The sequence below is a fragment of the Anneissia japonica genome, unplaced genomic scaffold, assembly GCF_011630105.1.
Source record: "Anneissia japonica isolate Jap-2015-1 unplaced genomic scaffold, ASM1163010v1 scaffold2707_len876726_cov182, whole genome shotgun sequence".
Taxonomy (NCBI): domain Eukaryota; kingdom Metazoa; phylum Echinodermata; class Crinoidea; order Comatulida; family Comatulidae; genus Anneissia; species Anneissia japonica.
In genome coordinates, this window is record NW_022723260.1 from 159,539 (window position 1) to 187,449 (window position 27,911).

Genomic DNA, 27,911 nt, shown 5'->3' on the forward strand with positions numbered 1-27,911 from the left:
TGTAACAGCTCTAGATGTCAATTATGCAACATCATCAATACTGACAGCTCATTTACTCCACCAGGAACACGAATAACAATCCGGCCACCAGTACTGAATTGCAACTCGCCCAATATTATATACCTCATCTGCATGCAACAAATGCAACTAGGGAAACTATGTTGTGCGAAACTGGTCTAACTTTCAGATCTAGAATGAACAACCACAAATCATCTCTAAGACACAAACTCAACTTCCCAGTAAGTGTACATTTTAATTCACCTAATCACACCATCAATGACTTTAGGGCTATAATAATAGGTTGCAATTTTAAACCAACACAAGAACGACGTAACGCAGAAATGAAATGGATAATCCGGTTAAAAACTCACATTTCTAAATAAGGACTTTGACTCTACATGTGATTATGCCTTCATACGCAATATTTCTCTATGAATACAGTATCTAACTAGGCCTATGCTATATATTATTTCTACTTATGTACATTTTGTTATATTCATTGATTTCTAAACTGTATTTTATTTGTCATCATGATATCATGCGTTATATTATTTAAACTCATACATATACCTTATATTTCTGCTATTTATTTTCTATTCCACAATTGTTTTAATTATATAGGACCTTATTAATCTTACTATGTTTTATTTCCTGTTATTGTTTACTGTAATTGAAGAATGCTTGCCATCGAAAGGCTCTCTCGGTCTATCGGCGAGGATTAAAGAACTTCTCAAAAATCATTACAGTATTTATAATATGAAATTGGATATAAATTAGTGAAATCATTCAAAAAAAGCTATAGAGTTACATGAAATTCGACTGCTAAAAAGATTAAATGGAATTAAACTATACAGGAGGCCGCTAACTGTATTATACAATATTATACACAGGAACGCACATCACGTTAGATGCGTTAGACACAGAACGCGCATCGCGTATGACACAAAATGGCTTCTAAATTCTCAAGGTCGCAATCTTTCCATCTATGGCTCTGTGTACGATTTGACGGCAGTGACCCAGCACAGTGACCTAGTTTTCGGCAACCGGGTAATGACGTCATCATACGTCATACCGGTGCGGTCTTTTCGACGTAGTCGGCTGTTTGCCATGGCGAAGAATGTAAATATTTTACAAAAAGTTTACCAACATTTATACGGTACATTACTTGTAGAGACTCGGTTATTAAGACCAAGAAGGTTTGTTGCTACATTTCTCTGTCTTGTAATTTGATTTCGGCTTACGGACGTTAAGTGTTTTACTTTCAAATGTCAACGTCATCCAGCCGATCAGATTTAGGCCTACGCTAGGCCTAGCTTAGAGAGTAGGATTGGTTACCGATGAAGGGATGAATCTTGCCTTCCGCGCGTGCAACCAGCTTGTCTTAGGCCTAACGTATGCGGAAATATAATTATGCTGAGACCAGTGAGGCGCAGATGTGTATAAGAGACAGAGAGGGGACTTTTAATATGCAATTAATAATAGAATCAACCTTAAAATCGCTAGTGGAGCGAATCGAGTCTCACTTGGCCGGGGGGGGGCGCCTAGGGCCCCCGGTGCCAGTGGGGGAGCCACGGATATTTGATGAATTATGGCGAATTTTTATTACTTATTTGATAGGCATCGACTATAATATGACTTCATGTAGGCTATGCTTTCTAATCTTGAAATCAGCTTCCAAAACCAAACATTTTGAATAAAGCAAGAAACAAAGAGTATGTAATGTAACCATCTAATTTATTTTCAAATCCTCATTCTTGAAAGTGAAATTCTATATTTTGGAAATTTTGCATGAAATCTGTCAACCACGTTGTCATGGTCGAGGTTGCTTCACCTATCACGATGTATTCCAACCATCATGAGGCTATCTAAATGAGCATCATGAGGCTATCTAAATGATTATACACATCTAGATGTGTATAAGAGACAGACTTTCCCAGAGTGGGTTGGAAGAACCAGGTCTGTAATCTTATGGAATTTTATTAGATGAAAAAAAATACAATACGTCTTAAGACATGATTCTAATTTTTTGGTGGGTTAATCCATCTAAATCCAACCAATCCCACATACACTTTGAATTGTATTGAATATTAAAAATAATCCCCAATAATTCATATGAAAGGTTGAACTTTGTAAGCCTTTGTGAATCCAAATTATTCTGAAATATAGCAATTGGGTTGACTCACAAATACTAAATACTAATAGCTAAAATATTTTAGGATGATAACATAAGAATACCTTTAAAATGGCACTGGTTGTAAGATTACGCTACGGCGTTTAAGCTTTATGAAGACAGTTCATTGCAAGTTTGTACCATATTGTGTGTCTTTGTACTGTATATGTTCCATCTTACTAGTGGAGGTTCGATCTCTTTTGAATTTCTTTTGAATATAAATTAAATACTGTACTTTAATTTATTTATTATTGCCCACTTGAATGGTATAGCCCTAGGTGCCGCAGTGTTCTTTATGTAGAGTGCCATAAATGCTCGATGTGATAATTCGGGTCCGATAGCACATCCAATTTCAAGCAAGTTTTGGAGAGACTTCTTCGAAGTTACTGTGGAGTTAGGTTGCATATGAGAATGAAGAAGATGATTCAGATACTATAGCAACATTGATTTATTACTTTAAGTACTGCGGCAATAACATTCAGAGGCGAATTTCGAAAGTTTAGATAAAAAGTATTTATTAAAGTTTTCATGGGTTTGTTTTAACGCCAGTTTGTGTTACCTAACTATGTAACTTAATTCATTCTAATTAAAGCGATCCACTGATTTGGCAATAACAGGCCCTTAAAATTTTTGCTATAAATCGACTATAATGTACATAATATTTAATACATTTAAATCAAATTTAGATCAATTTTAAATAGCAGAGGTGGATTTAAGGGGAAGGGGTGGTAAAAAAAAAAAATAAATAAATAAAAAATAAAAATTGATCGCCCAAATGCATCAGGTTATTTTCGGGCGTCTAGAAAAGACAAATTTCCTCTAAGATGGTGTTATCTCGATCGGACCTACTTTCGCCCCTCCCCCCATCTCCCCTTTTTTCGGCCCCGGCTCTCCCCTTTCGGACATCTCTGGATTTGCCCCTTAATTGGCCTGCATGCCAACAACTAAAGAACATAGGCTATTTATTTTCAACATTGTTCTGTGTATATCATTTGAATTTATTCAATTTCAAACAAAGGAGCGCTGATTTTCGTATAATTTTTGTAGAATTTCAAATGAATGTACCCACTGTTGTCTTCTAATCGGATTAAAATCTGGCCGAATTTTGGCCGATATCGAAAAAAAGTTTGGCCGAATTTGGCTGTGAGATGGCGTGTGTTTGGCCGTGAAGCCTGTCGACTATCTGGCAACACTGTACTAGGCCTAGGCTAAGTTAAGGATTAGACTCAGTGGACACACTCAGGGATTCATTCTGTTTTTTTTATGATGTGAAATTATAGGCCTAGGCCCTAGGCTTAGCTAGGCCTAGACAACCATTGTGAACCAAGAAGCAGGACATGTTTGTACTTTGTAGATGGACGTGGAGGAATGTTTAGGCAAACTAATTCCTCCATGTTTGTAGCAATAGAACAAGCAAGCCAAATGATCTAAATCAACTTTATCAGTAGCAACAATAAATGACAATAACTTACTTTTGTGGTGGAGTGGCTCTATAATGTACAAGTCAAATTATTATATTAATTATTATGGTTTTTTCCACAGCTTATCTGTTTGTCACAACCAAACAAGAGATTATAAACATGTAGTATCCAATAGAATTGTGTCACCTATGCAAGGGTCGCAAATGCTTTTACCTCATCATATACCTCAACGCAATTTCCTCACTGCTTTTATTAATAAAAGGAAAGAATATTCTGAAAGAAGAATATTAGGGTATGTTTATTATTATACTGATTTTTAAAATATTGAATTGATTGTAAATTCATACATTTCGCATTAATTTATGTGTTGTGTTGTCAACAAGTCAATAAATAGATCCTATTTGATTCGCTTACTTTGATTAATTGGCTTATTTAAAGTTCGTTTAAGAATGAATAAATAAAAGGTTACCACTAATTAAATAATACAGTATATGAATAAACTGTTCCTATAGTCATTGCATAATTTTTTTAATGATTTTTAAAAATATAAGTATTTCAATCAGTAGAATTTTTTTTTCTATTGGTGGCTTGTTGAAAGTTAATGGATTGGTTGATCCTTTGCAGCTCAGTGTTTTTTATAATATAAAAGAAAAACATTACATTGATTATCCTTAAATTTTTAGCTATCGTAATTGCACCAATAACATATCAAACATTTTTTTTAATAGTTTGTGGAATTATTGTTTCAGATATTCTATGGAAGAGATGTATGAAGTAGTTGCAAATGTTGAACATTACAAAGAGTTTGTTCCTTGGTGCACCAAGTCGGACATTGTTGGCCGCAAACCAGGACACATGAAGGCGCAGTTAGAGATTGGATATCCTCCTTTCTGTGAACGTTACATGTCACTGGTTACAGTTACTAGACCACACCTAGTAAAGGTATTATGGGGATCATTAAATATTCCACAAACAAAGAAATGAACAAGTTCATCAGTGCTGAGCTGGGGCGGATCCGGAGATGTCCAAAATGGGGAGAGCAAAAGGGGGAGCAATTGAGATAACACCATCCTAGGAGATCCGGGGGTATTCTGCCACAAAATTTTTGTTTTCTAGATGCCTGAAATTAACCTATGAGGTGTTTTGGGCAATTAATTTTTTCTTTTTGTTTCTTTTTTTTTTTTTTTAACTCTCCTGGTGCCCCCTCCCCCCACCTTAAATCCTCCCCAGCTGGTGGCCATAGATTGAAAAACACAAGCAGGGGTTCTCAAATGGTGGCCTAAAATAATTATTGCATATAGTTAAAGCCACTAGGCCTGTTGCATCATTTCGCATTACATTACCATTTTCATTGGGAGTGGCCAAAACCCCAAAACATTGTACCAAACCATGGTTATATTAAAAGTAACAACTAATTATTCTCACCCAAACGCCCGGTAGACTGTCGTTAGTCTGTCGGTTGAAACCTGAAAAATGTTCTCCAAGCAGCACGATCTTGGCATAGGTCGTCTACTTCATACGTGTCCATTCCTGATCTTGTAAATTTATTATTTATAATAATATGTAATTGTTGTTTTTGTTTTATATAGGCTGTGTGTACTGATGGTATGCTGTTTAACCATCTGATGACGTCGTGGCAATTCGGCCCTGGCATTAAGGGAAAGTCAGATACATGCACCCTAGATTTTCAGGTAATGCTAATAAATGAACTTGAAAAGCTCATTTAAAGAGATATATTGTCTTATGTTGAAATAAAAGGTAGATTGATTTATTGATTGAATATTCATAAGATGTAGATGAAAATATACATAATGGGCCTTTCTGCTAAGCCCCGCCCCTTGGTCGTTGTTGCTAAGGTAACACCAAAAGATAGCGTAAATGTACGAAAACATGTGCATTTGTGGGACATCATAATGTTCGTGAGACACACACGTATTCCTGTTCCTAATCTGATTGGTCAGTTGCTCAGTTTGATTGGCACTCCAGAAGGTGCCTATTAAGGTGACGTTGTTTTTCAGCCACAAAACGAGTGAAAATATATTTTTTAACTTACACTCTGGCCAATCCTATTTAGGGGACACTTTTTTTTGTTTCAAATGTGTCCCCTTAATAGAGCTGCTCAGTTTGATTTGCACTCCAGAAAGGGCCATTCTGTTATCAAACAAAATTACTGTAACAATACATAATAATAAATAATTAAATGATGATAAGTATTTAAAAATAATGATGATAATGATAATAATAAATAATAATACATGAGCAGAAGTTGGTGGATGGTTCACCCTCATTAAATATGGTTGCAAACATACTGTAATTAAATAATTAAATATACATGTTGTTATTAATAATAATGAGTTATAGAATTAAATATAAACATATGTATTTCTTTTTTTTTATTTGCAGGTTTCTTTTCAGTTTCGATCAGCATTACATTCAAATATATCCACGCTTTTTTTCGATGAAGTTGTAAAGAAAATGGTGAAAGCTTTTGAGAAGCGTGCTGAGAAACTGTTTGGTCCACAAGCAATTAGTAAATCTCAAATTATACATATACACAGTTCATGACTGTAGCTTGATATTTTAGCATAAATATTTATAGAATTATGAATAATATCTGAAATACATATTGCATTCAATACATGTGCAACACTAGGTAAATATTGTATTAAAGATTGGTATGTATAATATACAATTGATAGTATTTTATTTAATATTTATCTATAATATTAAATTTAACACTAGACCAAATAACCATTGATTATGAGGTATTTTATGGAGTAGTTGAAGAATGGAAAATTTTAAGGAAAGTTTGTATAAATGTTTATGGAATTGGTGTACTAGTATCTGAAGGATGTAATAGTATCTGAAGAAAATAGCCAGGTGATTGATTGTTTGATGTACAGCACATAGAAAACTGCAGTCATAAAGTTTAAAATTATTATTGTAAACATTATTAAGCGAGAATTTTAATTCCTTGTTTCGCGTACTTATTTCAAGTACGTAAATATTAAAATAAAATTTTGTTTTCTTATTTAGCAAATATTTTTGCCAAAAACACCAAAATGGAGGAGAAAATGAAAATTAATTTTATTTGTGAATGTAAAATAGAATGGTTTGCTTCAAATTTATATAATTAGGAAAAAATATACATATTTTATCTTTGGAGATTTCAAGGCAGCGGAGGGCGTAATAAAAAAACAAAACGGCGTGATTCGTGCTAAACAAAGTATAAAGAAAGTCTCGGCTTATTAAAACAATTGTTTTACAGAGAAAAATTTTAAAAATGTCTGTTTGATGTGGTCTTACATTTCAGTGGTGACCTCTCAAAAGTTCAGTATCAAATCTTCAGGGATTGTGTGTTTTATTGCAATATATAGTATTTTAATACTGAACATGTAGAGGCTGTGGATGTATAGAAATGATTAAGTTTACTAAGAACATAGATATACTGTACAAGATGATGTTGAATGTGATAATGTATTTTTGAATAGAGAGAATCAGTCAGAAAATAATTCATCTGTGTATTTTGTATTGCACGAAGGTTGGCATGGCAAAGTAACAATTGGTAAATGTTTGCGGTACACCATATAGGATTGGGGATTGGATTTCTTAGGTGACTTGTGACAGAATGACTTGTGAAAGTCTGAATTCTTTCCAATAGGATGAATATTCTGGAAAAAATATCGTTTTGCATTTTGCATCGATTAGATTGCTCAAGTCAGGAAAATGGATACGTATTTTTTATATTAACCTATTTTTAAATAACACTGAATAGAGATGTAGCTTTGTGGTTAAGGTGCTTGCCTTCCAATCCCAGGGTTCTCGATTCAAATCCTGTGACTACACAGGATTTTTTTTCTCGCAACTAAAAAAACAATATCTCCATTCCATAAGCCTCATAGTGACACTTTGCTGATATAGCAAATTTGTTTATACACGTAGAATAAATATTAACAATCTTAAGTAATAAAACATCATGTTTAATTTATTTAAAGAGGGCCCCTGAATATCAGCTGACCTTCTAGGCTATGCTGGAAGGGTCACCCTCTATGAATATGGTTTAAAAGAAACACTGAGCACATGAATTCATTTACTGTGTTTACTGTTCTCAAAGGCAACATCTTATTGGCTAAGAATGAAATGCATACAATCTTCAGAAACCACAATTTTTATTGTTCTGATAAACGTATGAGATATACAATTTGATAAATGCTGTGCTAATTATAATGTTATGATATTATGTAGTAATTAAATTTGATTTGTATTTTTCCAAGATGTCCATGGGTGTTCCGGATATATTTGAAATAAAACGTTCCTTCATTCGTAATTTGTGCCTTCTTTTTTTTTTTTTAAACTGTCTGCTCTCCTTGTCCCAATACAAGCAAAGATAGTAAGCTATAGTCTTAGAGACATATATTTTCATCTTTCATATGGGTGGCCAAATCAGAACTTGTTTGTTCCTTAGACCAACAAACACAGATGCATACATTAGAGTGTGATCAAATTATGACAATTTACTAAGGAGTACTGTGTGTTGATGTTTGAGCACAATCTTAAGAAATAAAATTCAATAATAAAATTGCTTACCTTAAGTAAGTTATTGATTTCTATTAAAAAATTATAACACACCAATTAATTTTTATTCTACATGTATAAAAAAACACGAATCAAATTTGATCTACTATATCCCCTTGGAAGTTTTTAATTCTTTCAAATTAGCAATTCAATTGTTATTGAATTTTTGAAAGTTTTATTACACGGACAGTTAATCGTTAAAAGGTAATTATACTGTCTGCGTTGAGCTAATAAAGTTAATATTTAGATTGTTTACTTTATATAGTAAAATTGTTTTACAGTTAACAGTTTAATTTTTAATTTTTTTTTTTTCTTAACAAAATACTGTAGCGCCCTCTGTTGATGGTGGATAATCCAGGATTATTGCGCGCGGGAGTGTACAAAAATTTGTTTGGAGATTTGACTGTTCTGCCAAAATTTAGTCTGAAATCACTGTGTAATGTTACTTAAATAGTAATATTTAATATGGTCACTGATACCTTGTTAATATAATACCTATTTCTGTTTGGAAATGTAAGTACAGTATAAAATTGGTCAACAATTCTGGGCTCGCATCGTACGTAGCCTAGGCCTAGCCTAGGGCCAGGCTAGGCTACTGGCAGCGCCGCTGCCAAACAAGATGGTTGAGTGTGTGATCGATCAGAAAGTGAGGGGGCCTAGGCCTAGGTTGCAAAATGAGGTGATATCAGGGGCGGATCTAGCGAGGGGCGCTAATGCACTTTAGTACTCCACCCTTACCATAACCTTAACCTCAACTCCAGTCTTGCTATCTTAAATGTTAACTTAGGCTAGGGAGGCTAGGGTGGAATACTAAAAGTGCATGGACCCACCGGGGGACCACGAGGGCCTGTGCCCCCTGTCAGTTCTGGAAGGTCGGCTGTGATATTCAGGAAGGGCCCTCTTAAAATGTATGAAATAACATAATGCTTTATCAGCGAAGTCTCATTACGACTACGAATCTTAGCCTTGTTTTTTAGTTAGGGGGTGGAGATAATGTTAGTCTAGTGAGAAAAAGTCATCTAGCCTAGGCCTGTGGCTAGGTGGTGCTGTCACATGATTTGGACCCAGGACCCTGGGTGGGATTGTAGGGCAAACATCTTAACCCACTCCATCCATTCCAATCCAAATTCTACTTTAGTATATTAATAAATTAAAATAGGCTGTTGAGAATGATGTTCTATCATTAGATTTGCTTGTCACTACAGTCATAGGGGGGTGTTTATTTGAGGGAGGAATTAAATCCAAATGAGGCTCTTGAGGGGGCGTTTATTGAAGGCGGGAAATTTCTTTGAGTAAATACAGTATATTAATTTTACTTTGATGGAACTTAAATTCAGGTTTTGAAGAGAGTTCATAAAGATGGCTGTAAATATTCAGATGCACAAGATTCACCAAAGTATTGGACTGATCCATAAGAACTTAGAATGCTCTGTTTGGTAAGATCAATTGTTTGTATCTACATTTGTCTTACATGATTTAAATGAGTACTTTATGGATGATGATACTATATTATTAGAGGATACACATTAAGCAAAGTTTTAAATTACATTTTTTATACAGCTTGGAAATGTTGCAAGACCCAGTATCTACCAAATGCGGGCACCAGTTTTGTAGGTGAGTAGTAAATACCATATTGAGTCTAATCATTGGCTGTTGTTACGCCACTCTTATAGGAATTACAGTATTAAGGATTGGTTTAGGACAATAATATCCAATCATAATCAAGAAAATAGCGTCTGCCTTAAAAACTGTAATAACATACTGCTGGAAGGGATCTTGTTTGTGAATTAACCTTGTCATACTATTTTGTGCTGTATCTCTTGTTTTCACTAGGTTCTGCATACTGGCTGTTCTACAAACAAAGCCCACAGCTCCCTGTCCTTTATGTAAGAAAGCAATTACAAAGCGGTAAGACATTTACTAATTAGTTTTTAACTAACATTCTTCCAACCCCAGTTTTTAAAGCCTTATTCTCGGTAAAATTTCACTAAAGAAATGGTTTTCAGAAAAAATATGCATGCATTTACTCTAATTATTATAAGCCATGAAAAAAATTTTTTAAAAAGTTTGAAATAATTGCAATAAAATGTTATATTTCACAAGTGTCAACATTAGCAACGGAAAATATTCATGTTGGCCATTTTTTATGTCTGATAAGAAAACCTAAATCGAGGTAAGACTAGGTAATGTTTGCGGCACAAAATCAAGCATAAACAAATTCATCCATGTCTATTTTCTGTGTGGAACACAAAAATATAAAATTTGAATCTTACTTTGCATTTTTTTTCATGTTAGGAATGTCTAAATTCAGTTAAACCAGCAATTTCATATTATTATAAATTTTTCTAACATATATAAAAATCAGATTTTTCTTAAAAAATGAAGTTTTGCTGAGAATGGGGCTTTAAGTATTCAAAATACTGGAGTGTTTTTGTATATGTTGTACACCTGATTTTAAAAGGGGGTTTGATGGAAAATCCTGGGGGAAAAGGGTGAAACCATCTAAGTTTTTTGCCAAGCACACCTTCAGTAAGTTCATTTGGTACATCAATATTTTGTTTGCTCAAAGCCTGCCTATAAGCCAAACAAGACTTTGTAGACCATATAGAAAGTATGTAACTTGCACTCTTCAAATCCAGATTCATTTACCATTAATTTATAACTTCTTTTTTTTTCCTTGTATTAATAATTTCATCTTTATTATTATTTTATTGTTGGTTTAATCAGGACTATATGGTAGATCAATTTTAGTATGCTTTCTCAATATCATTATTGTACATTTACCTTCATTTGAATCCTACATAAATATGTTGTATAATAATAAAATTTTAATTACCAAAAAATTTTGAATTCACAGAGGTCTCACAGAAAATAAAAGATTAAAAGAAATAGTAGCAGCTGTTGGTTTGGTTACAACAGCAATTGAAGAGGACAGTGGGACAAAGTGTAAGTACGTAGGCCTATAATATATTTCACAAGTGTCAACATTAGCAACGGAAAATATTCATGTTGGCCATTTTTTATGTCTGATAAGAAAACCTAAATCGAGGTAGGACTAGGTAATGTTTGCGGCACAAAATCAAGCATAAACAAATTCATCCATGTCTATTTTCTGTGTGGAACACAAAAATATAAAATTTGAATCTTACTTTGCATTTTTTTTTCATGTTAGGAATGTCTAAATTCAGTTAAACCAGCAATTTCATATTATTATAAATTTTTCTAACATATATAAAAATCAGATTTTCTTAAAAAATGAAGTTTTGCTGAGAATGGGGCTTTAAGTATTCAAAATACTGGAGTGTTTTTGTATATGTTGTACACCTGATTTTAAAAGGGGGTTTGATGGAAAATCCTGGGGGAAAAGGTGAAACCATTTAAGTTTTTTGCCAAGCACACCTTCAGTAAGTTCATTTGGTACATCAATATTTTGTTTGCTCAAAGCCTGCCTATAAGCCAAACAAGACTTTGTAGACCATATAGAAAGTATGTAACTTGCACTCTTCAAATCCAGATTCATTTACCATTAATTTATAACTTCTTTTTTTTTCCTTGTATTAATAATTTCATCTTTATTATTATTTTATTGTTGGTTTAATCAGGACTATATGGTAGATCAATTTTAGTATGCTTTCTCAATATCATTATTGTACATTTACCTTCATTTGAATCCTGCATAAATATGTTGTATAATAATAAAATTTTAATTACCAAAAAATTTTGAATTCACAGAGGTCTCACAGAAAATAAAAGATTAAAAGAAATAGTAGCAGCTGTTGGTTTGGTTACAACAGCAATTGAAGAGGACAGTGGGACAAAGTGTAAGTACGTAGGCCTATAACAGAAATTCAAATATGGTAATTAAGTAATTTAAAAAAATATTATTTCATTCAACTTTACTCACTGAGGGTGACACAAACCGAAACAGTGGTTGCTGACGATCATGGGGTCCTCACATAAAAACATTACATAAAATTCACAATCACAAAGCTAAAAAGAAAATTAAAAGGGAGAACTATACAATTTATAAAAATGAATATTATCAATGATTAATTTATGTGCAATGAATAAAAAATGCAATAAAAGACTCAAAGGTGTCAAAAGAACAAGATTAATGAATTCCCAAATTGATATGATCAGAATTTGAGGATTGTCAAACAGAAACTGGTGATTACATTGTCTGTACTAACAATGTACCCTTTCAATGAATCCTACCCGCTGATGCTGCTAAGTTCCCATAAACCTAGTTCTCATAATCAGTTGTAGGTTTAGAAGAATTTTAAAACAGAATGATAATAATATTATTAATAATATAATGTTTGTGTAATAATTAATGCTCATTCATCAAAAATATGTTCAATATTTTGCACAACTGAACAAACTTAATTATCGGTATAGTTGGTTTATACCACAGGTGGGCAAAGTGTTGCTCTCGGGCCATATGCGACCCAATGGTGATTTTTTTTTGCGGCCCGCAAAATTAAATTGAAAACCCTATGTGTGCGGCCCGCCAACCATCTTTAGCTAGAAATCCCCTTGTTTTTTTACAGCCTGACTATCTGTTAAAAGTGTGTTGAAACTGAACATAAAGTGGTATGAAAGCAGTCCATGATGGTTATTGGAAGCAAACTGGAAAGTCAAAATATGGGTGCGGCCCTCAGTGTTAAATCAAAAATTCATTTTAGCCCTCCAACCCATTTTTATGCCCACCCCTGCTTTATACAATGTTGTCAATGTGTTTATCAGTAAAATTATACTGTTTTGTAGGTTCCCCTCCAAGGGGGGCAGTCATTTTATCACAGTGCTCCCAGCCCACACCATCTCCTGCTCAACCTAGACAGAATCAAAAGAAATCATCAAAGAAGCACAAAGTAAGTGGATACAATTTGTAGATTTGTTTGTGTGTCTTTGGCACAAGGGGCACAGACAGAACTTCACTTCTCCAGTTTAATTATAATTGTTTAACCTAAGAACACATCTGTAAAGTGTAATAGAGATCATAAAAAATGATGATATGGTTTTTGTGTCTGTGCCCCCAGACACAATGTTGTTGTCTGGCAGTTAAAGATGGCTGAAAGGGTAAATTCGGTGGAGGTGCATGATGGGTCAAGTGTCATCTTAAGTACCTTATTACTGTACAAAAGTCATAAAAAACAACACCACACATTTCCTGATAACCGAATCCCATGTGGATACTTTATTAGTAAACGCAATACAGTAAAGCATTACAGAGCATAGACACACGCTCACGCTGGGAGCCTATTTTTTAAATGAGACACAAATAAACTTTTACTAAAAAAATATATGTAAAGGATGTATACTGCATTGACCGTATGTTTACACAAACTACAAAAAAAAACTTCCGATTTCCAATTATTAGAATGAGGACAAATAAAAATTTAATTTTTGTATACTTTAGAGCCTAGTGATCTTGACCAAATAACCATTGTTATTAATGTACTTCAACATATTCATATGGAATCTTCGCAATTGTAAATAATTATCATTGTTATATTTAGAGTAATACAAGAAAAGCAAATTTGAGAAAAAGTACACAGAAATCTACAAGCTCAATGGAAATTTTTATTGATGGTGATGACATTGATGACAACATTCAGATACAAGAACCTAGTAGAAGCAACATAAACATCAGGTATGTTTTAAATGCATTTCATGTATGAAGCTTTCGCATCCTTTGCCTAGCACGCTCGCACTTGCCAACATCTGAAGAGATAAGACGAAAACGACTTTAAAAATTGAATAAAAATAGAAAAAATATAATTTCGCAGATTTTTATTTTTCTTGTCGATTCCTAATATATATAACTGACATATGTGAGTTTCATCATGGAGCTTTCATATTTTTGTCAAAACAAAAAAAAAGATAACTAGTCTCCTGATTTCTATGAATTTCTCCTATACCTCAAGGATCTGTCTACCAGGGTAGGGCACCACCAGCTTTTTAGATAGGCCAATGTAAACGTTGAAAAGAGTCTATTAAAACAGTTGCTGCTTTTTAATAATGTATCAATGCATCGACTTGGCTTTGTTTGCTTTGTTACAGCAACAGTTTTCCTACACCATCTAATGCAAAAAACTATCAGAAAGACCATGAGAAGGAAAGTAGCCTCCTGGCTGCCCTCAAGAAGGCACCACTTAGGCCTACATCTAAAGGTAATGCTGGAATTGTTTTTAAGTCATGAATTGTTATTCTGATATCCAGTTTAATATAGAATTAATGCACATTTGCTTATTTATGTATTTTCTTTTCCCATGCTCTTCCATTACCAGCCAATTTAGTATCGTTTGTTTATTGACTTGGACAACTGCAACATTTTGTAATTTTTAACAAATTTTTTAAAGAGCATTTTTGATGTCAATCATTTCATAGGCTTTAATAGAATAGTTTTCTTATTTTACAGAATATTAAGTATTATTAAACATAATCTCTTGTTAACAATATACTAATCCATCTTACAGTATGCTTTGTAGGGGTGGCAAGGTAAGTCATATAGACCAACTCTACAGCATCTATTTATTTTCGTCAAATGAGTATTTTCATTTCAAAGTCACCCAAAAGTTTTTTGTCCATGTTGTCAGTTATTGATTAGTTTTCATCTTCTTTATATTAATTGTCCTTTTTATTGATTAAATATTTTCACTGTGACCAGAGGCAGATCTAGCTGGGTGTATATGGTGGCTATCCACTCCCCTTCGTTTAGGGGTGAAAAAATGTCCCTCGTCTTGTGTGTGGTAGGCAACTCTGGTAAAACCCTTTTTATTTTAAGCTTAACTTCTGTTCAGATGCCATCTAGGAACGTCTACTAATTTAAAAAAAAAAAAAAATCTCAAATAGGAGGGGACGTTCCCCCCGCCCCCCTCCAAATTGCAAAATCCTAGATCCACCACCAGTGATAAGTCAGACTATTTGGGACCTTTCTGTTGTCATTATATTCTCTTTTCAAGTATACAGATAGTTATCACATTTTCTTTGCTAAATGTATGTTTTTTGCCACTTTTGACTTATCCCAGATATTTTAGTTGCCCATACACAGATTCAGCCATGGGATACTAATTGTGGTAATACAGTATTTAAGTAGTTTTATTACTTTTTTTCAGATGTCGAGAATGATTGTGATGAAATAAGTTTTAGGGCTGATAATGGAATCTCACTTTTGAAACAACAAAGTCCTTCAAAACGTATGTAATTTTATATCTAATTTGTCAACAATTTTTAAAAATATTTTTAAAAGCTAGTACTTTTATTAATCTGACAATATGTTTTTTTGCAACAATAATATCAAAAGTTTTTGATAATTCTTTTTATTATATAGAAATGACTGAAGGTGTATTAGATCCGTATGAATTTATTCCAAGCCAAAGAACTCCAAAAAAGAAAGCCAAAAGGAAAGGAGTGAGAAAAGCGTTAAAGTTGAGGGTAAATGCTAACAAGCAGCTACCACCTAAGCGTGTGGCAATTCAGGTTGAGGAATCTAGACAAGAGAAGATGAAGACTGTTGATGATATTGATGTTCATTTGAATGGAAATAATGAGTTAGAAGATGACTGGAATGGTAAAGAGGTGGAGTTAAAGACTGTTAATAAAACAAAAAAGCAAGGAGGTATTCTTTCTGATAATGGACTTCATGAATTTGATCACATAGATTCTGAACACATAGCAGAGCAGTGCCTCGATGTACAGTACCAGATTGTGGATGCACAGAGCCATACCATTGAGAGAGATAGGACTGATGTCAATGAAGATGTAATAGATGAATCTGAACATAGTTGTTTCAACAAAGAAAAAGAAAGTACTTGTGCAATTGATAGTGTAGTCAATAAAGTGCAATTTGAAGACCATGTTCTTCAGAAAAAATCAGCTAATCATGATGAAGGCAGAGAAGAATGTGAAGACAGTCATTTAGCTCAGAAAATTATAAATAAGGAAGTTGGAATGCTTTTTCAGAAGATATATCCAAGCAAACATTGTAGAAAGACTGAATTGCCTCAAAATCAGAGAGGAGGAAGTACACCAGACATACCAGTGATAAATGGAACTGATGTTGAACAAGTAAACTCTTGTAGCAGTTCTGGAAATGAAAATTTATTGAAACCTCAAGATTTGGCTACTAAATCCATAACCATTAAAGATAATGATATAGAAAAGCTCTCAAGGCGAAAAAAGATGCAGAAATCTCTTCGTCAGTTTGGTACTTCTGAAGAAGATGCTTTAAAAACCACTCGTAAAATTGCAACTCGTAAAAATGATAAAAGTGACTGGGAAGTTGCTATGGAACTAGCACAAGAGTTTGGTACTTTGCCTAAAGAATTGGGGAACAAGAGACATAGCTCCAGACAAGTGAAATCAAAAGTTGATATTCGCGGAGCTGCAATAAACATAACTGAACAGTCAAAACCTAAAAAATCGAGGGGTAGAAGACCAATGCTTCCCCAAGAAAATTCTGTTACTAATGAAAACCAAATTCAGGAATTTTCAGACAGTTGTGTTGAAGGAAAATCTTATTCACTCAGAAATTCAGGAAATAATAAACCTCATTCAGCAACAACAGATAGTGAACATATCACTAAATGTGAAGATCGAAGGCAGACTAGGTCAATTAAAGCAATGCTGGAGACTGATGGAAATGTGTCAGCCATTCCACCATTAAAACTAATTAAAGCTAGTCCAAGAGCTCAAGGACAACCATTACCAAATATTGTACCAGAAACACCTCTACTTCCAAGGGAAGAAGAGACTGCTAAACTAGAAGTATCAAGTCTTATGCAAAATATTTCAGGAGAAAATCAAGCAAAGGATCTACATCCTGAAGATGTTTATTTATCTGTCAATAGTGAAGTTATTGCAGATGATGATGGAGAGCAGGTAATGGGACATTTTTCTGTACAATCCAATGCCAAGATCCATGAAAACAAGGAACTTAGAAGATCTAATAGGCAATATCTTTCCAAAAGTCAAAAACATAATGACTTATGTACTTCCGAGTGTACCAAGGACAGGTCATCAGGACAAAGAAGAAGTAATAGAATAATTTCTAATACTGATCTTAGCAATGAAGTTGATGACATTTCAAAAAATTCAGTTGACCAATCAACAAATCTAAAAAATAGTCCCAATTCAAATAAAAGAAATACTTCAACTGCAGCAATTCCAAACCAACAAAGCAATTCTCAACTTAAAGAAAAATTGAGAAAAGGTTTTCAAAAGGGGGCATTGTGTAATTCAGACAAACTGACATCATCTACAGGCTTGTTGAGACAACAGGACACAAATATATCAACATCAAATGAAGAGGATGTGCAGCAGAAGGTAATTTCTAAAGAAGCAGGAGTTGCTGAAGATGACAAGGAAAATATGTTTGGCATAGATAGGATTGCTGTGGAACAGGAGAAGCTTTGTGTTGATCAGAATTTAGAAACCTGTATCGAGGGTGATACAACAGATTCAATTGAATTAAGTGTCAGTGATATTGAGTATGAAGAACCATCAATTGCAATAGCCAAGATTAAAGATACACCATGCATGAATACTGATGAAAGTAACCAGAAAGCCAAACAGAAAGGAAAGAGAGAAGATGGACTGAACCATAAATCAGTAGACACTCCAGTAGCATTTGATACAGGTCTTCCTGACAGAAATAAAGATACTACAAGAAGGTCTGCGGAAAATCTTCAGACGTTCTTGGAAAATGATAGCGATCTTAAAGATAATAGCATCAGAAAAAATTTCACCCATAAGAAGAACCAGAATTCTGATGAACTAAAGCAATTTTTAAACAAGAATGAGTCGATGGCAAATATATCGGACAAACCAGAGTTGTCGTCTAAGAATCAGGAACCTCCAAAACAACCTAGAAGGTCCAAAAGGAAAACATTTGCTCTTGGAAATACTCCTGAGAAGGAACATTGCCAAGCCATTGAAGTTACTACAAAGCAACAATTTTCTAAGGTTCAAGAAGATGTTCAGTCCACTGAAAAAATGCAGCAAAATGGTAGTATTCGTTACAAGTCACCAGAGTCTGAATTGTTTAGTGATGTAGTAAATGCAAATTTGATATGTGGTAATCCAACAGCTCAAAAAGATTACAACAATGCTACTTCAAATAAGGATGACATGGCCAAGTATTCTAAAGAGTGTGTCACACCTCTTGGTACTCCAACTAGCAGTCTTGAATTTAATACAAATTCTGACCTCTTCTCAGATGCTGATCAGTTGTCTTATTCAATAAGTAGCAGACGTAAAAGTAGAGGACTTTCATCTCGTCAGGGAAGCCAGTCTATCAGACGAAGTCCAAGAATATCTAGAAATTGTTTTAATTCATCAACTGGAACAAGTCAGAACAGGACAAGAACAGGGACTGCTAAAAAAGAATGTTCTCTGAATATAAAAAGGTCGCAAAGGTCATCTTCAAATAATATAAACACAGTTTCTATTGACAACAATACCATAACACCTCAAAAGCTTTCCTCCAGCCAAAAGGACTGTACACAAATCTCAAAAGCAGGCTCCCAATTACCACAGGCAACAAGTGAGACACAAAACCATAGTGATGCATCTAGTGCATGTAGTTATGCCATTCCTGCTACCAAAGGTGCATCTCAATCTGTTGATAAGCTAACACCTCCAATAATTGATTACAGACCAGTAATGAAGAGGAAACGATTAGCACTGAAGGTAAAGAAATCCAATAATGTCAGTGACAGTGTGAATTGTGAGTTGACAGTGACAGCAAATGGTACTCAAGACAGTTTGAAAGAAGAGGAAAAGAATCAACTTAAGGAACACAGTTCTGCCAAGAATTGTACACTACAGCTCAATAGCGATGGAAATAAGAACATTGAAAGTGCTCATAGCAATTCTTCTGACATCTGTAAGGATGTTTATGGAGATGATGAAGCAGAAGTAAATGTATCTGAAGTGGAAGTAAAAGAACATATAAGAGATAAGGATTTAGACTTCAAGTGTGAAATAAGTACACAAAATACCACACATGTCCAGGAATCACAGGGAAATAATGAGATGCTTACTCATGTTGGTGGTTGTAGTGACATTGATGACGATGATGAGGACAACATTATTCCACCAACACCAATCCTTTACCAGAAATCATCTGAATCTATTGCAAACTCTACCTCAGAACTTGCAACTAGATTCTCAAAAAAGAGTGTTGGAAATCCCACAACACTAAATATAGAAACTGCTTTGGATAACACTGAAAGAGAAACTATCATATCTCCAAACAAAGATGGCAGCATTTGCTTCGAAAGTAGCAATTCTGGTATGTCTACAGGAAGTCAGCATCTGAGCTTAAGTGTCTTCCATGATGTACTTAATGTACAGAAAGTTCAGCTGATCAGTCCACTAGGTTCCACACCACTGAGAGTCCCCACAAAGTCAGAGGGCTTAACGAGGGAATCACATAATGTGATACATAAAGACAGTCAAGAGGTTGAACTACCTGATAGTCAGCAGCAGTTAATTGGAGAGTCAATTGAAAATGAGACGATTGTGGACAACCCCATGCAAGAGGTGCTGACAAGTCAAGATTGTCTTGTCGACGATATCCTCGAGAGTGGTATGTTACACATATTTGTTATACTTTCTATTGAACAGAAAATTTTTAATAAATAGCCTATAAATACTGAATTATGAATCAGTCAATTATTGTTTAAATTGCCCTTCAGATTACTAGTTTGTATCATACCACTAGACCACTAAGCTTTTGGTAGTAACTATGGATGATTGAATTAGATCCCCAAGTAGCAGTGGGTACTGCAATTTTACTTCAGGACATCTTTTGAATTATTCTACTGACATTGCTTTTTATCAGGAGGTTTTCATTCTGCCCTGATGTACTCTACTTGAAATCAATCAAGTTCTGCCACACATAGGTTTACATGTCATTTTTAAAATGTTTACAGATGATGAAAATTGCAGTGATGATAATTGTTCTCCCAACCATAATGGAAATAGTGCATCATCCCTTCTGTCAAGCCAAGCTGAAATCCTTAATACTCAGGTAATATTCAACAAAAATGTGACTGTTTCTGGCAAAAACTTTGTACTGTGTCTTTGTCTAATTTTGCACAAGCATCCAAAATGTTTGAGAATCAGAATCTAACTGAAAAGTACATTAAAATTATTTTAAAAGTACAAATCTTGTTAATAAACTATTTATTTTAGAATCTTTGGAAGCTCTTTTCTCAAAACCTACATGGCTGATATCCAATAAATTCAATATTCATTACTTCACTAATACTCAACCAATTTCTACCAAATAAACACTGTTATAAAGAATTCATGCTAAATCAAATATACCAAAAACTCAATTTAAAATTTTTTTCCGACAAACGGCTGATTTTGCTAGTACCCCAGCGAGCAAGCAAATGTCTCCAGGATTCTAACCCACCTCCTGCAAATTCATTAGAGTTGCATGTTTTTTCTATTGCATTGTCAAATGTCTCCTGAAAGTCAGTGCTGATAATATTAATATAATAATAAAAATACAGGAATTTGTATCGCGAAAAGCCTTATCGATGGGTATCATCATGCACATTAAAATAAAATTAGATGTAATAAGATAGCTCATTTAGACATAACAGTCTTTTCTTTGAACTAGAGACCCCTCTCTCCTTGCATATTAGTCAGATGTGCAGTAAAGCTAAGTCTTCACAACATCTATTTTAATGAACAGTGATAAACTGTTTACCAACTTAAAGCCACCACCATCCGATAAGTGGTAATGGATGAGTTATTCATGACTGTTGTAGAATTTAACTCGCGTATTGCCTTATGTTTGAGGAACATAGTTTTTTTCTACTCAGTCTTTACAATTTTACCATGGAGAATGTTATATTTTCAAGTTATAATTTCCTTGTTTTTTTTTTTCAATAGGAATGTGAAACAGCAAAACAGGAGATGGAAAAGATTGCGCAAGAGATTAAAGAATTAGAAGCAGCAATGAAAGATGGCAAATCTGGATTGAAAAGTAATGAAGAAGCTGACAAAAAATCTATTAAGATGGATGAAACGTTTAATCCAGAATGTTTCAGTGATACAGAGGATGGGATTGAAGAAATTGAAATATCCGATGAGGAGGTTGATGTAAATTCTTTAAAAACTGCAAAACAAAGACTGGGTGTAGCACCAGGAAGGTCCCGGATATTAAGACCAGCTATAGATTCAGATACTGATGAAGATGACCAGTTGGGAGAACTGAGGGATGTTGGCAGGAACAAGAAAAGTAATGTGAATTCTTTTGTTAAGGTACTTGGTGATACGAATGAAATCAATGGTAACAAAACAGATGGTTGGACATCAACACCACCAAGTTCTAACACTTGCCTGAAATCACCATCGATACTGCATTCACCACGATCACCATCACCTCCGCCACCAGTGTGTGCCAATGAACTTCTTAAAGAGTCACCGCAGGAACTGAAAGAGAAATTGAGCAGTATCAATACAATTATGCAAGAATACAAGAAAAGTGGGCAGAAGAGGAAAAGAACAATATTAGGTGATGTCTGTGGACAGCATGATACAACTCCAAAACGTCACAGAGTGGATGGTACTGAGCAGTCAAACACAGCATACTGTTCTAATGTTGGGCTGCCAATAGAACATGCTCCTGTTAAAGTTGAGAGGAATTACTCCTTTGTAGCCACTGGTCTCTCCCGTTCAGAATTGGTAAGTTGTTAAGTTCAGTACTTTTTGATTGCATTTTGCAAGTGGCTTACTCACAATAGAAAGCATTCAGGATGACCATAATTTTTGTTCTACTTGCTTCAAAATACAAATGATAGAGACTTCACATCAACAGGTTTATACACCAATAGAAATCAACTCCATATAAATTCAAAATTCACAATATTACAAAATCTATAAAAAAATGTTATGAAATATAAAATGCTTCATTATTACTGTTTTGATGTGAACAAGAGATACAAATTGCTTCTTAGGCCAAGTATTAATAATAACAAAGCACACAGAAAATCCTACAGCATTCGAAACAATCTTCTTAATCATAAAGTATTATCTTATAATACAATTCACTCTATACTAATGTCACAGTGCCCAAGTGCATTTTGACAATTGATTAATTGATCAGTCAGCTGTTGTCATGTAATAGGATTTTTTTTTTGCTCCCTCTGAAATTGTAGAAGGAAGTAGAGCAACTTGCACAGAAGTCTGGCATTCCGTTTGCGAGTACATTTAACAATAACACAACTCATGTCATTGTGAAAACAGGTAAATTGAGCTAAATAATTAAAAATATTACCTGTATTTATATAATCCTACTAGAGACTGGTTGGTGCAGTGTCTTGGTTTGTGGTCTCAACCATTGTTTGGGTTTTTATTCACACTATGCAATTCATTTATGTCAATGGAATTTATCTACCCAAGAGTATAAGTGGGTACCTGGTGGTAGATCCAATATCTGAATCCAGCTACAGTACATGTAAAACATTTCTTCCCTATTCAAGGTTTTACTGTATCATGAAAGATTCACAACAGAAAAGCAAGATGTAGAATGCAATTAAAGAACAGAAATTTAACAACCACACTGAAAACACATTGTTAAAAATTCATGCAAATTAAGATGCTTAAAAAATGCTGAAAAACTTCTTTATTTACACTAAGGTCATGTTTTTTTCTTTTTTCTTTTTAGATGCAAATCTTGTTTGTGAAAGGACATTAAAATATTTTCTAGGAATTGCAGGAAAAAAATGGGTCATCAGTTTCAAATGTATGCATTACTTTCTTTCAAAGTCAACCTGAAAAATTACTTGTGATTACAAATACAACATGTCTATAGCTGGAAATTGCATTTTGATAGCTCACAACATTTCGTCTAGCTCCACTAGAATTACTGGTGTATTTTCATGTGACATGCAGCAAGGAGTTTTGCACAGCGTCCATGTCTAGCAGAGCTAGACGAAACATCGTGAGTCAACAAAGCGAAAGTACCAGTTATAGAATTAAAACCAGTTTTACTTATTAAAATATCTAGATGACTGTACACTCAATACTTTAAGAGTAATGCCATAGCCAGCAGTTGGGACAGTCCCACATAAATTTTCTATTGGGTGCACAAAAAATGGGTCCAGATTTCTCATATTTTGTGTAAAATGTGTCAACTTTTTAGAAAATGGGTCCAGATTTTTTAATTTTTGTGTAAAATGGGTCAACTTTAAAATAATGGGTCCTCATTATTTGAATTTATGCTTAAAGTGGATCCATCCTGATATTGTCCCACGCTGTTTGAAAACCCTGGCTACAGCATTGTTTTGGAAGTTGAATGATTGGGACTAACTCACAACATTAGGAGGAGGTGGGTAATGTCAGTCATCTACAGTAACATCAAAATAAAACCATGTTGTATTTGTTTTACTATATGCTGTCAGTCTGAGTAGGTGGTAATTAATTCATGTTAGCACTTTCTGTGTCTAAATATTAATGCACAAGTATGTAGGTGAAATACGTATGGAGTATAGAGGGTATTTTGGTGTGTACTGCACTAAGACCCGACAACTCCAAAGACTTCAGCGCATAGGCAGATTCAAGTGGGAGGGCCGTAATCTTTTGAAAATAAAAAAAAAATTTAGAGAAATGAGAAAATTACATTCAAATGTGAGTCAGAGCGCCATTTCCTGCCTCAGTCCCAACCACCTAAGGTTGAGGAGGCCTGGACACTGCATTTTTCCAGTTGCCTTTCTAAGCGCCTCTATTTTGAATTCCAGAACCTGCCAATGTGTTGGGGTCCTAGTAGCGAATTAGACAATCCCCTACTTTTATCATGAATTTTTAATTATAAGGCATACGCAAGCATCTTAATCATGATGCTGCAACTCCATCTGATATCCTGAACATAAAGCTTCTACTCCATGTTTGACTTTTTGTAGGGGTGCGGGACTGTTTACAAGCTGGTTACTTGCTACCGGAGGAAAAGTATGAGGTCGTCGGTGATGTTGCAAGTGGTAATGACCACCAAGGACCCAAGCGATCAAGGATGCAGAAAACTTCTCTTCTCCAGGACTACGATGTCTGTTGTGTTGGTGAATTCACTATGTTGACAAAAGGTACCCACATCCTAATAAATAGTAAAGCAGATTTGTACTGGTTAGTGGCTTGTGAAATAAGCATTCTGGTCTTCCTACCCAGTGCTTTACTACTGCAATAACTGAAGTGTAACCAATTTGCTTCATAGGAAAGCATAATTTATTATTGTCTTAATTATGATTTGAGTTTGTAAATTGTGTTGGACAGATAAATGTATTAAAGTTTCTAAATATATACTTCTTTTAAATGTTGCTTATTTCTGATATTAGCTTTGATGTTTTCACAAATATCACGTTTATTGTTATTATATTAAAGTGTTCTCAATTTTGGAAAAAAATATACCAGTTCAATTTAATATTGTACTGTAATTATGAAACTTTTTGATAAATCCTTATTAATAATGCTATTAAATTGCCATAATGAAAAGTTATAGTTGGTTAATTAATAATCTCTATTTGATTGGTCACTTTGTCAAAATGTTTAACATTAAAGCTAATATCAGAAATAGAAATTGGGACCCCTCTGGAAATAAATCCTGTGTTGGGATTTAGAGGGTTATCCCAGATGTCAATAATGATGACTTGCTTGTTTTCTCTTTTTTGTTTCTCTGTTTATTGTTGTTCCGATTTTGTTCTGTTGATATCGAATAAATCAAATCAAATCAAGCAACATTTAAAAGAATTATATATAAGTATATATATAAGTATAGACTTAGAAACTTTCATACATACAAAGTGTAGTCTATGAGTGAGGTATCTAAAATATATTAATAATTGTTTCCATTTGTTTGTTGAACTTCCCTATTTTTAATTTCACATGTTTTGTCGAAGAGATACTACTGTATATACAGTACTTGCATTTATACGCACAGCATACAAATTTTAGATATATTAAATTATGTTCGTCTTATGTGCCAATCGATCGTAATATGAGAATTTTAAATATGGGAAATAAAATTTGATAACATTTAAAAAGCTTTGAACTTAGCTTTGTTTTTAGTCAGCGAAATGCAGTTTCAAGACCAGTTAAAAGCAGAAAAAGGTAGGAATTCCAACAATAAAAGAGGGTGGTTCGCTTATATCTCGACATAAAAAAAAACTTCCAAAAATCTACTAGAACTCCGGGGTCACCTAATACGCGAGTATTTACGGTAAGTAATTTTGCATTTCCTGTTCCATCATTACTTTGTGGAAGATTAAAGGTTATTCATTTATATTGAGCAAAATACGAGATTCTCTATGCGCAGAACAAGTGAGCAGATGTAACTGGAAAATAAAAAAAAGAAAATCCAAGCCAGCACCCAAAACCGCAGTATGGGGATACGCCCTCGTCGCTGAGATTGTTGTGATTGTCTACCGCATTATAGCAAAAATTTTATCAGATATGAGAAGACATTTGTTAAAGTAAAGAGTAGTAGTAGCATTTACTATTTTTCTTTTTGCTGCAGGTCAGCTAACTCAGTTGCTAGAGTTGACTGGTGTTACAAAAGTGTCGCATCCAACGATGTTCCCCTTCTATCAGAATCGCAAGGCCATTATCATTGCTCAACCAGATGCGGATCAAGAACCAATCAATTTCCAAGGTACATACATACTTGATTTACCATCTTTTCAAAATCAACAGCAATCACAAAACTAGAAAGTGGAGTTTTTACATAGACCAACATTCTGTAAATCGTGAAGAGAAGCTCTAAGTTGTCTTGTAGTATTGCTTTATACATATTGTAAACTGTTAATGTATATACAATGTATATAACCCAGTTAGTTAAGGTGTTTACACGCATTACATTTTCGTAATATTTTAATATGTGTATATATTTAAAAGTACTGTACTTGGGCTTTATATTTATACATTGATTAAAATTTTTTTGTCTACTTATAAAGGTCTGTTTCGAAAATTCAAAGTGCCTGTGATTTCAAGGGAATGGATTCTAGATAGCATAGCGCCCTCAACTGTCCAGGCGTTAGATGATTACCTGCTATGTGATGTTCCTGAACAAATTCTAGAAAAATACTAAAGGTGATTGTACATTGGAGTGAATTCAACTTTGTAATAAACTTCATAAATTAATTATTAAAAACATGTTTTAATTATACTTATTATTAGCGCTTGTGTACATTTGACATAGGGCACTAACGCTATTCAGCTTACAATCTTACAAAGGTTTTGAGCTTGGTCTCTTGTGTTAAGATAAACAATTTGATACAACTTGTATCCTTTGGTTTGGCACTTTTATCCATAATATTTTTCTCTAAAGCCCGAAAGTGTAAGTGGGTACTAGGTGGTGTTGTATGCCAATCAATGCGTTTATTAGTCCCTCCAACTGGACTACTTTTCCCCTACAGAGTGCTGTTTATGTATTCCAAGGTTATTGATCAAATAAGCAAAGAAGTAATTCTAAACACATTGGCATTATATGCTGTACAGTATTATTAAACATATCTATAGTGATATGTGAAATCTAAAAATCATATTTTAAATGTTTGATGACAAAAATATCCCATGAAATGTAATATTAATTTTGAAATCACATTTAGTATGACAGATATTGAAAGATATACTGTTTTTTGAGTTAATAACCTTTAATAATACAATTTAAATTTTACTTGTATTTTTTAAATAATTAAATTAAAGCAAAATATTTTCCTCGCCAAATGCATTAAGAATACTGTTGCAACATTTTGGCATAAACCTTTAAAATTGAGTGGTAATCAAGTAAACAATGTTTGTTGTACTATAAAATGCAGTGAAACACAGATTCTGAGTTGTTCTGATACTTTGATCGATTGGAAATCGGTAGCTTGAATGAGCAATTCAATGCTTTATATATATTTTAAGAGTTTTTCTTAAATTTTAGCACAAACAGTGTATCTTCAAGATAAGGATAAGAAATTTGATTTTAAGAAATTTGTCTTTTAATTAAAACTTGATCTTGAGCTTAGTTTTCATTTTGTACAATTTAGGAGCAAGAAGAGTGGGTAATTAAGCTGTCTTTTGTTTTCCTTTTTCCCAGTCATAAAATGCATTAAGACTTATTTGAAATGCACTGTAGAGTGAAATTATTATTATTAAACGAACTTTTTCATCTGATATTGGTTACTTGAGAAATTATGCGGCATATTTCTCCGCAAATATAATGCTTAATGCAGAGACAGTCTTTTATACCTGCTAGGGTAAGATCTGTGTACAAACAATAATTATATTGACATTAATTTTGGATATATAATTTCTTGTTTTGGAGACAATAATGAAAGTACAGATATCCTGTACCTTTTAACTAAAAGAAATGAAAAATAAATATTTGGTTTAAGTAAATAACATTGTGGTGTACATGTTGTAATTAATGTATATGTCTATTAAAAAAAAATACTGTTGCTCACACGTATAATTTTCAACATTATAAAACAATATTTCATCTCATAAGGTCGTAATAGGGTACTTTGAAACAGTAAGTGTTTTTTCCCTGCCATTTAAAAGTGAATTGTACAAAGAAAGTATTGTGCATGTATTGACAGTTTTACCCTCATGTCACGCCGCATAACTCAAAATGTTATTAATAAAAAATTATTGTATATACAGTACAGTGTAGAGGTTTTATTGAATTATTACGATTGATGAGAAGATACATATTTTTTTATGTTGCATTGTTATATATTTGTAAGTTT

At 33.7% G+C, this 27,911-nt stretch overlaps 2 protein-coding genes across 3 annotated transcripts; both read left to right on the forward strand.

The window, feature by feature from the left end:
- The first annotated feature begins 1,035 nt into the window (after positions 1–1,035).
- LOC117112138 (coenzyme Q-binding protein COQ10 homolog B, mitochondrial-like) lies at positions 1,036–6,632 on the forward strand. The gene is made up of 5 exons (XM_033255197.1): positions 1,036–1,196; positions 3,713–3,883; positions 4,341–4,533; positions 5,181–5,282; positions 5,995–6,632. The coding sequence occupies exons 1-5, from the start codon at positions 1,051–1,053 to the stop codon at positions 6,154–6,156; spliced, it is 774 nt and encodes a 257-aa protein (XP_033111088.1). The 5' UTR covers positions 1,036–1,050; the 3' UTR covers positions 6,157–6,632.
- Positions 6,633–8,529: 1,897 nt separating this feature from the next.
- LOC117112136 lies at positions 8,530–27,603 on the forward strand. 2 transcript variants are annotated; one of them, XM_033255193.1, is made up of 17 exons: positions 8,530–8,679; positions 9,504–9,602; positions 9,727–9,780; positions 10,000–10,074; positions 11,024–11,112; positions 12,934–13,037; positions 13,686–13,819; positions 14,230–14,339; positions 15,285–15,365; positions 15,500–19,759; positions 20,106–20,203; positions 21,079–21,873; positions 22,347–22,434; positions 22,856–22,933; positions 24,090–24,266; positions 25,694–25,828; positions 26,130–27,603. In XM_033255193.1, exons 2-17 carry the CDS (start codon positions 9,526–9,528, stop codon positions 26,261–26,263), a joined length of 6,489 nt encoding a protein of 2,162 aa, XP_033111084.1. In that variant the 5' UTR covers positions 8,530–8,679; positions 9,504–9,525; the 3' UTR covers positions 26,264–27,603. The 2 variants fall into 2 exon arrangements, with proteins under 2 accessions (XP_033111084.1, XP_033111085.1); XM_033255194.1 differs by lacking the exon at positions 15,285–15,365.
- The last annotated feature ends 308 nt before the right edge of the window (positions 27,604–27,911 follow it).